The 11,441-nt window shown below is 31.7% G+C and overlaps 1 protein-coding gene across 1 annotated transcript in view; it reads left to right on the forward strand.

The window, feature by feature from the left end:
- LOC145678365 (unconventional myosin-Ie-like) overlaps window positions 1-11,060 on the forward strand; it is a 327,951-nt gene extending 316,891 nt beyond the window's left edge. The window contains exons 23-24 of the mRNA XM_081748425.1: window positions 2,382-2,563; window positions 4,255-11,060. Of these exons, the coding sequence (XP_081604551.1) occupies window positions 2,382-2,563; window positions 4,255-4,331 (259 nt within the window). The 3' untranslated portion in view covers window positions 4,332-11,060. The remainder of the gene's footprint in view (window positions 1-2,381; window positions 2,564-4,254) is intronic.
- Window positions 11,061-11,441: the final 381 nt, after the last annotated feature.

Consider the following 11,441-nt stretch of genomic DNA (forward strand, 5'->3'; position numbering starts at 1 on the left):
CGACGTGTATAGCGCCACAAATGGATCCCACGTTAAAGTCTACCAACATTAAACATAACTTGAAGGAATTCTCCTTCATGATATGTACTCATTGATGTAAGTTTTCATTCATTTCCCAATTACATTTATACTTAAAACTAGGGAGTTCTTTTTCAAACACCCTATATATTGAATTTTTGGATCAAGGGCCACACTATTTTTGAACGGTCCCTAAAGCGAGTTTTCATATTTTTTTACGGAATAAGCACATCATACTGAGTAAATTGTTAGTTTAGGTTCGGCTACACTATGTGTAGTTCTCCAGATATAAGGCGTACAAGAAAATGTTTGATTCAATGAAATATACTGAATTTTTTGGATCAGGGGCCATAAAATTTTTGAATGGTCCGTAAATCGATTTTTTATATTTCTTACGGAATAAGCACATCATGCTGAGTAAATTGTTAGTTTTGGTTTGGCTACACTATATGTAGTTCTCCAGATATAAGTCGTATAAGAAAATGTTTGGTTCAATGAAATATATTGAATTTTTTGGATCAGGCACCACAAATTTTTTGAACGGCCTCTAAATCAAGTTTTCATATTTTTTACGGAATAAGTACATGATAATGAGTAAATTCTTAGTTTTGGTTTGGCTACACTATATGTAGTTCTCAAGATGTAAGGCCTACAAGAAAATTTTTGCCTGAAATATATTGGATCTTTTGATTCAAAAAGAGGAACAAGTTTCTGGTATGTTACTTAAAGCTATTCATATAAGGGAGATCTGTAATGTCGTACATTCATACATATATTGGTAGCTACTAATTTGTTCTTCATACTACGGACAGTTATTCCTAAAAGTCATTCCTAAAATTTGAAATATACGTACAAGAAAAGAATCGTAAAAGTAATCTTGTTTTCTTCAAACATAATGAAAAGTTTTAAATGCATGTAATTTCGATGTAATGAGAGAGTGGTATTCAGATCTTGTTTCTTCTTGATGGTTAATGTAACATGTACTTTGCTCTGAGCAAGTGCTTCCTTCTTGATAGTGTTCAACATTAAAAAGAAAGAAAGAAAGAAACGTTTGTTCTCGTGTGTGGTTTCCAAAGATGACCTTAAAGAGGAGACGAATCGTTCGAAGTAATCAGAGACTAAGCACGATTTTAGACTTCTATGGCAACAACACACACAAATTTTGTTCAACATTACTGTAGATTCGATGGTGTCATGTTATGAAAACGTAATGTGTTGGAGTGACCAGTGTAAAGTGTACTTTTCCTTGAACTGCTACATGTTCTATATCTTAAAGTAGAAAATAAAGCTTTCAGATTTGTACAATTGTAATATTGGCGAGCAAGGCAATATTGAAATTTTTCGATGATCAATATTTAAGTGAAAATTAGCTCCCAGATCTTCACTAGATTGAAAGGCAGAATACAAAAGTTTACGCATAGATCACAATCATGTGCAGTGATATTTTTCTATTGTAATTTCTGTAGTTACTAGGGAGTGAGTCTCTGGTAGCCGAAAGCGCCAGGCTTCTCAGTTATCACCCATTGGCGGCTTCAGTCAGTAACTACCGATTCTCTAAAGAACGCAATCCTTTCAACGAACACTCTAACTTAATTATAAAATGAAATTTTTGAATAAAAATATTTATTTATTAAGTTATGTATTACATACATAAATACCCGTTGCTGCTAGGGTAAGGAATGATAGGCATCCAGATCTCAGCTGTGCTCGTCGATATCTTATTGGAACAAAACTGGAAGCATTCACGTTTACTGTCGACACTAGTGACATCATATGACGTAGCTCTGAACCATTAAGTTTAATACCAATAGTAACGACACCATGCGGCGCAGTTGTAATGCCTTTGCTTCCACCAAAATCGACGGATACATTCTGAATACTCTATTGTGTGTTGATTTTAATTGGTCCAATTTAAAACTTTAAAATAGTAAGTTGTCATTAATTTTTAATTATTAACAATATAAATCTTTAAAATTCATTATTATTTGCATTATGAGCATATGTTAATTGTTATTGTAATCAGTTAGTTTTATTTCTTAGTAACAATGTATTAGTTTATGTAGAAACGTAATTCAATTAAAAGTCCTTGTATATTTTACTACTGTAGTGTAGTGACAGAAATATCACTCAATTTATAGCACCATTTTTTTTTTCACTACTAAAACTGTATAAAATATAGAAACAGGAAACTGCAGTTATATTTTGAAGCTAAATAAACTCATATCATAATTCGATATCCATAATAGAAAGTCTTGTAGCATCTATAAATTTTCCTTGAAGATGAAAGTGTTATGTTAATTTGATCGCTATATATAAACGTTCTGCCTTGTAATATTTTATTTATATATGTATTTTTATTACAGAGTGAAGCGACGTAGTATAGGAAGTGGAAACAAACCAATACCAGGAGGAGGAAAACCACGACCACCAATGAAACCGAAACCCCCTGCCCTCCCAAAATGCAAGGCACTATACGACTACACAGCGCAAGATCTTGATGAACTGTCTTTCCGCGCAGAAGATATAATTGAAATAATCAAAGAACGTAAGTACTTATTTTGCTATGCAATCATATCATAGAAATAACGAAGATACAAACAGAAAAAAAAGTTTGTTTTGTGTACAACAAATACTACAGCAGCTTTTTTCAATTTTTCAAAGTTTTTGCCATACTGTGTAAAAAATGAAAATGAAATTTTTGAGTTTTACGTCTGACGGTTGTGCCGGCGAGGTTAAAGGAGACGGTGATGATGAGAAATGAATGAAATGGTTGAATAAAGAAAGTGGAAGAAAACGGAAGAACCCCGAGGTAACCCACGCACACGGTGTTTGTCCACCACGAAGTTCACTTGGCGCGAACTGGGATCGAACCAGGGACGACCTGCACCAGAGGTGAACGCTCTATTACTGAGCCACCGCGGCCCGCCACACTATGTAGTTTAAAATCCTACGACAGAAGTAAAATAGGTTATAATGCTGTTTACAGCAATTTGGTATCTCAAATCGTTCCGGAAATATGAAAAACAGTGTAGAGGTATATTGCTTAAAATTTCGTATTTGTGGAAACTTCTTGTAATAATTGTGGCTTTCTTTTGCATCCGTAACATTCCAGCAACAGGTTTTGGTAGTTGTAATTAGAAGTAGTTATCGCAAGTACATGGTTTTAAGCTTGTAGAGAACTTTACCAATGTTTGCTATATATCTCGGGAACGATTTGAAATATCAAAATACCGTAAACATTATGATATTTCCATCTAGTGAAAACAGTCGGCAAGATTGAACCTCATACTTATCTAAGCATTTTTTTTTTCGAAATAAAATCTTTTGAAAGAAGTCAAGCTTCAAATTCCTTGTGATTTCAGTCTTTTCTTCAAAATTCATGGTATCTTGGTCATAGTATTCGATACTAATGCGCTATGGATTACTATTGCCTCGTGCGTCTCACTTGGGATTTACTGATGTAAAAGGCTCCAAAATTTATTTGTGGAAAGATTTTTGTGATACTGTAGTGTCGTTAATTTGTAACACTGAATAATAAATAAAGGGGGCTGCGGTGGCTCAGTGGTAGAGCGTTCACCTCTGGTGCTTGGGGTCCCGGGTTCGATCCCAGCCCCCGCCAAGTGAACTTTGTGGTGGACAAACACCGTGTGCGTGGGTTTTCTCGGGGTTCTCCCGTTTCCTCCCAATTTCTTCATTCCACCATTTCACTCATTTCTCATTATCACCGTCTCCTTTAGCCTAACCGGCATAACCGTGGGACGTTAAACTCAAAGATTTCATTTTTACTGAATAATAAAATTGGTATTTTAAGTTTTCGTTTAATGCTTAGGTTAAGTTCATGTAATAACCTGACGTAGTGCTGGTGTTGCGAAGTATGTCAAACAATGTCCCCCTGTCGATATTTGTATCGTACAGAATTTCAGCGCACTTCGAGCTACTCGAGATAGATAATCCGCCAAGTGTGGGGTTGATGAGCAAAATTTGAAGTGGATACATATTCTGGTGCGTTCTATATATCTATATCTATCAATCATATATAATTTATTTGCAGAAATTAAATAGTCTTGTAAATAATTACTTCTCCAGTATGAATATATATATATATATATATATATATATATATATATATATATAATTAAGTATATATGGTAAATTTGAAAACCAAAAAATAAGTTATCATATAAGTATGTTGACTTTGGAAAAATGAAAATAATAACAAGTTTTTCAATTTTTCAGATGATGGAGGATGGTGGCAAGGCAAACTACGTGGTAAAGAAGGTTTATTTCCACATAATTACGTTGAAAAATTATAACAGTATTGAATTAGTGTTATTTATGACAAAGTATGTTCTCTTCACTTTTACTGCGTTAGAATGTATAGTATGTTAACATTAAAAGATTTACAGTAACTTTATACAAATGTATAAGAGAATGAGAGTATCAGGTGAGATTGATAATTTATTTATGGATTGTGTAAACGAGGAAGGGTTGGTTGACCCAAAGCATCGTCAGGGATTTTTTTTAATGTTTTCCAAATATTTTTTAAACAGTAATTAAACTCCCAGTATTTGATTTATATATGGAAATTTGGTTATTGTAATGTTTCAAGTATGCAAAAAATGTGTGTATATATACAAATCACATATTGCGTTTGTTAGCTGTTCAGTCTTTATATAGATATAGTTTAAGATTGAGGCAAAGAAATTATATTTGTAGATTTCTATTTTTCTATACTTCTATTTAAATATAAATATTTCTAATTATAAATATTTCAATTTAACGAAATGTATGGTGTAAGACACGATGATCTCATTGTAAGAAAATATTTTCAACTAGATAACCTTATTGTATCTAAAGTGCCATTGTTAGTATAAAAAGTCTTGTATCGTTACAGATGTGGTATGGGAGTATAAAGGCTAACCGTTTTGTTTTAGTACTACATAAATATTCTCATCTTTCCGCGTAAAATCTTCCCAATGTGATGAATGAATTCAGTGACAGAAACTTTATATATGAGGTAATAAGCGGATATATCAATATATTGATAAACTCCTAAATATGTGCTTTGCGAGCTCACTTGTTCATTTCAAGTTATTTTAGTTTCTTATTTCAGTGGCTTAGTGAAGTACTCATCTAATGACTGTCGTGGGTAATACATTATTGTTATTTCATTTTGTAAGGTTAATATCGATGAAATTTATTTTTGAAATAATGTTTATTTAAGTAACGAAAAAAAAATCCTAAGATATCTTCCAGCATTAATATAGTTATATTCCTACAGTACATTGTTTCTCAGTGTGAATTTCGTTTGATTTTACGTGAATTTTTTTTGGCAAAGACTATTAAAATCAATCAGTACAGTATTTTTTTTCAACCTAAATTTTCATGATAATAATTGCATGATATTGAGAAAATAAGCAACATACTTATCCGAGAGAGAAGTATTTATTATGAGAAATAAAACATTTTCTGTGTTGATGATTGATCTGCGCAGTGTTCGTTTGACCAACTTGCCTGCTAGATTTATCAGAACTCAGTCCGTTTTTCATACAATTTAATCAATTCTTGTTTTGTCTTTTCTCAAATGTAACTGATTATGAAACTTCAAAATATAACTCATTGCCAGTGAGTGTAAATATTGAAAAAATATTGTACCATCGTTGTTGTAACATCTAATCCTTACCTTCTCCTCCATAGATGAGTTCACACCTTTAAAGCAAAAAAAGTGTTTTATAGCATGGAATTTTTGCATAGTGTGCTGTAACCAAGTTTTTTATATGTACCGCATACTTCTTCAATCTTTATGTAGTTCCTTTTAACACTACCACTTATATACCGTGGATTAATTATTAGTTTGCCTTTTTAATAGTATATTCATTGATTACAGACATTAAATATTAACCAACATTTAAATTTTAAATAATAAATTAGTTAGTTGTGTTATGTAAGCTTAAACTATTAGTTGTGTTATACAATAATTAAGCTTAACAAGTTAATTGTGTTAATTACTTGGTTAATTACTTCAGCATCCTTCAATGTTTAAACTTAATGATTATTAATAAAACAGACAGTGGAACTTTCAGTCTTATTCGTAGCAACGAATGCCGTTTCCCTTTCGAAATTTACCCAGGACCTATTTACTATCACACTTCTGATTTATGGTACAATATCTTCATGAAATCTAGCAAATACGAGTGACTGAATCCACAGAAGCTTATTCTGTCTATTGATTGGGTATTTATCAAAGAAGTAGTAGATATTAAAAACACGAAAAAAAATAAAAACTGGTTTCGGGTTTGATCTGATGAAACCCGAGTAATGGCTCGGGTTGCAGTTCAAGCAGTAGATCACGCTTTAACTTCGGTGCTAAAAAGTTCCTATCAACCAACCACACTAACGGTGAAATAAGTTATGTACTGGTAAAATTTCAAACTTTTAGAATTGGATGTTTTTTGAAGCGATATGATGTCTACAATTGATCAATGTAGCATGTTCTATTTAATTTGCTGTTCCATTTGCACAAACTAGTAAAAATTATTCACGTGAATGTACTTGTTTAGTACACAAAATGCCATTGGAAAGAACTATTTCGCAAGTCAAGAATTGGAGCACCGATGGAACATGTTATTAATTGTAATAGCGTATTTTAAAGGTATCATAAATCTTGGTGGTACATAATCGCATTGATCTCCAGTGATTTCCAGTCGAATAGTACTTTTTTTTTAAATATCTTGATTCATTTTATCATAATCCAACATATCCAATGACTCATCTTTGTCCAAAATTCTATTGGCTCGATCTTTTTATGAGGTAAAGGCAACTGTATATTAGATGTTATTATATTTGTCAGTGCTGTTCTTTCCTGCTTGGTAATGTTTTGTTTGGTCTCTTGTCTTCTAATCTATCTTCTAAGTCCTATAGATTTTATTTCTGATTTTCTGCATCTTGTTCAGCATGATTAAGCGCTGCTTGTCTGTCTTCGATTGGTAATCTGACTCACCCTGGTGCTTGATTTCTTGAAGCATGATGTTAATTATGATAACAACCCATTTCTATCTTTAACTGGAAGATTGACATAATCGCAACCACATTTCCCTAGCACGAAATAATTTTTTTATATTCCTTGGACACCAAACAAATACTACAGAAATTCTTTTCTGACTTTAAATGTTCGGATGGAGCATGAAAAAACACTTAACGTTTTCCTCTTTGATTGTGTTCAATATGTCAATATAAGTGCTCAAGAAAATTTTTGCAACTTGACCGCCTTTAATTTGGCAGAAAAATTAATTTAAAACTTTTCTCCTCCTCTTCTGACAAAATTATTAGACGCGTATAGCTCAGTTCCTAATTAAAGTAGAATACGAGTTATATCTCATTCGAATGACAATTAAGTGTCTTTCCTTCGGTATAACTGTAGTTTCAGTACTCTCAAAAGCAAAAAAATAGCAGGAAAGTGTTGAAAATTTTTCCAGCAAAAATGTTCATTTCCTCATTTTATTCGATTATAACTTGACAACACTGTCTCGTTGACAAACGAAAAATAGAGGTATTCACCATTGTATTTCAAAGATACCATGTGAGTGTTGGGCTCGTTGCTCCAATAGTATCTTCAAAAAAATCTCACTTATAATGAAAATGTAGAAAATTGAACTTAGCAAAGTCGAAGATAATGTTCGTTCATACAAATTCTAATTGAAGTGTAGGTACAATTCATACATCGTTTTTGTCAGATACTATTGGAACAGTGATCAAAACATCCACATAGTACGACTATATCTGAAATATAATAGGTTATAACAGGCTTAATTCTTTTTCGTTTGTCTCCTAGGCAGTGCTGCCACGTTATAAGTGAATAAAATCAGGAAACGAACATTTTTATTGGCAAATTTATTGGGAACACTCTCCTCTGTTACTTCTCTGTTATTGGGAGTATTGAAACTAATTTATATCGAAGGAAAAAAAAATGTAATTCAAGTTAAGTATAACTCGTATTTCTACTTTAATTAGGGCTTGAGCTACATACATCTTTCGATTTTGCTAGAAAAGGAAAATTTTATAAGGAGGGAGGGGGTTAAATTCATGTTTCTGCCAAACCAATGGCGGTCGAGTTTCAAAAATTTTGATGATTACTTATTTTGATACGCTGGATACAATCAAAGAGAAAATGGTATTCTTTCCGCCCTATCCGAACGTTTATTGTTAGTGTAGCGTAGCAAACTGCTGCTGAAAATTCGAAAAAATAAATAAATAATAATAATAAATAAATAAAATTTCTCATGCGTGGGGAACATAGTGGGCTTCTTCTCCCAGTACTTGAGAAAGTTAAAAAATCTGAATGGGAGAAGAAAACTCACTGTTGGATTTGTTTTGTGTCACTCCAACTAGAATTGTTCTTCTTCCTTTTAATTGGTTGTCTTCATATTAACTTTGTCTTCTTCTTGACTTAACTAAAGGCCTCTTAAGCCTCCAAACTGAAATTCTGTACTCTTGGCCACTATTTCATATGCAAATGGTTTTATTCAAATATCTATTAGAATAAAACAAATCTAATGCTATGTTTTGTTTATCGGGCCAAGTAAGACAATACATGCTACTAATGAAGAAAAAGTAATTTAAATAAAATTCAAAATTTTGATTAAATAACTGGGATCCTTCTGTTAATTTAACAAACTAACAACAAAGATAAAAACGTTGCATTAGCATTTGTTACATTATAAAGCCGATTCCTGATGACCCTATCAGGTAAAGTGGCAAGATGTTTAGTAGGATATAATTCATTAATATATGTAACATAAAACCCAGAACTATGTTTTATTTCTCCCAGCAAAGTATTGTGATTTTCCTATACAGAGAAGATCACGATAATTCCTCTAACCTAGTTATACTTCCTCGGATGCGTTAAAAGGCAAATGCATGTTGCAAACACTATAAATCATATGCCACTAGAAAATTAAAGAAGATATGAAGAAATTAAACAAAAGACCAGTGCTATACACATATTGTAACATAAGAGATTTTCTCTTTTGTCATTTAATCCACATGAGGAAACTTAATTAGGTTATGCAAAATATTGTTCGAAATATATACAGGGTGGCCCAAAAGTAGGTATAAAGTACCGTAGTAATCAGCTTATTGCAGTTTATATCATTTCTTATTGTTATCCATCAGGTAGATTTAGTTTCTTTATTATTTGTTCTTAATGTGTTTTTACTTATATTTAAGCTCGGAAGAGCCGAAGCAAATAAACCCATAAACTAGAATGTTATACTTGATCAATGCAGGAGTGTATATCTACTTTTGGGCCACCCTGTATATTATCATTGTGTTCGAGAATTGTCATATTTATACTTAGTACTTTTAAGTTTTGAAATGTACTGCAAAGGAACCTAATGTATATATGTACACTTTGTATACGAAATATTCTATTTTTATCGACAGTTGTACAAGAACAATTTAATTATCTCTAATCAGAATAACTTATGATGCAATTTTGTTGTCAAGAGTTGGTTGTAATAGGTAAGTAGTTTAAGATATTGTTCGTGAGGGAAGTGATTTTTTTTTTTTGGGCAGTGGTTTTAGGTATTAGTTTCGAATACTTTCAAACGAATGGGATCTGTCTTGTTGGAACTGTGTATGATTGTGTAAATATACTAAAGTTCGTATTTATGAATAATATTCAGAATTTGAAACATAAGTATTAAATTAGAACTTAAAGCTGTAATAATGTATCATTTAGTTAAACATGCAGAAAGGGAGAATTTTCATAATTATAATAAAGGTTATAAGGTTTATGAATATATAAAATGATGTAGCTCTCTGAAAGCACGTAACTCAGTTGTACAATATTGATAATTGATCGCATTCGCTATCCTATCAGATCACTTACTATTACGAAACCAGTATCTTTTTTTTTGGATTTTGATATCTTGTGAAGAGTCGTATTACCAAATAACTAATGTTACAGAGCAATAAAAGTTGTTTGTTTTGAAACATTTTCCAGAATAATTTGTAAAGATTTGACGGAATAAAAGCAATATATGGAACAGAAGTAAGAAATAGTGTTAAAGTTTTGAGAGTGAAATTTTTATTGTTTTGTTAGTGTGAATGAGAACAAAGCTTTGAATGATAGTGCATATAATATTTAAATTACCATACTTGCTCAGGATGATAATCTAGCTAGGTGTGTAAGGAATGTATGAACGCATTTTCGTAATCATAAGATATTGTCTAACGAGGCGTTACTAAATGTTGTAAGAATACATTCTTCAGCATGTTCAGTTATAGTATACCTCTCAAGAGTGATGTGACCTAATTTTCTATATTATTGTCTTTATTCCTCTCTGTGAGAAGAAATTTTCTAGGGAAAGTATCCGCTGTGGAACTAATGAAAGTTGGAACAAACTTTTCAGGATGGTCTACCATTTACAGTACGTCTTCTCGGTTAGACTTTTATTTAGTAATTACCTGTTAAATAATATCCTTACAGTATAGATACTATTTTAGTGTAAGAGAAATTAGTGCACATCTTTGGGGGAGGGGAGTAGAAAGTAAGTGTGAAATCAGCGGATCTATTACAACAGTTAGTTATCATATTTTATAATAACATCAAAAGAAAATGCATAACTGGTGTTTTATTTAATACTAGTTATAATTTCTATGACAAACTGAATTTCATTGTGTTATACTTTCAATCAAATGTATATAAAATATATATACCGTATTTAATTTCGTTCCTAAGGTCACATGAAGAATTTACACGTTCATGGTTGTGGATTGAATTTGTTACGCCGTAGAAACAAACTATTACAGACAATTTCTGTGAGTAGATATTTCATCTACAGCAACTTTCCAAAGCATAATTTACATAGTTTGTAAATTATTCCTAGTCACGTTTTTAGTAAGGAAAACCAAATTAATTGTACTGAATTACCATTGTTAATTTACTGACGTTGTTGCATGTAATGTAATTATAGTTAGTTTTATAATAAAAATAATATTTACAATAAATAATAATAATTATGGTTACTTGATTTCTTATTCTTTGCTATTCGTTCCTTGAGTCCTTCCACCGCTTCCTTCACTATTATTTTGTAAGTGTACTTAGCGATTGTTTATGATCTGTTCCATGAATTTTAAGTCACGTTGAACAGAATTAGTTATCCTGGTATGATCATCACAGTTACACAATCATTGGTGAGACAGCCAATTTTCTTAAGTAAGATGTTAATTGTATTATGGTATTTAATGCTGTGTTCATTTTTGTAAATTATCTAAACAAATTGATCACTTATCCTACTTTAGTTTTCTTCTTAAAAGTCCTGGGTATAACATGCATGGATAATGTAAGACATAGTTGATATGATGGGATTGCAATTTGATATTCCGTACAACCTGCTTTGTTACTGTTCAAAGTAATATTC

The sequence above is a fragment of the Thermobia domestica genome, chromosome 2 (genome assembly GCF_964235325.1).
Source record: "Thermobia domestica chromosome 2, izTheDome1.hap1.1, whole genome shotgun sequence".
Taxonomy (NCBI): Eukaryota; Metazoa; Arthropoda; class Insecta; order Zygentoma; family Lepismatidae; genus Thermobia; species Thermobia domestica.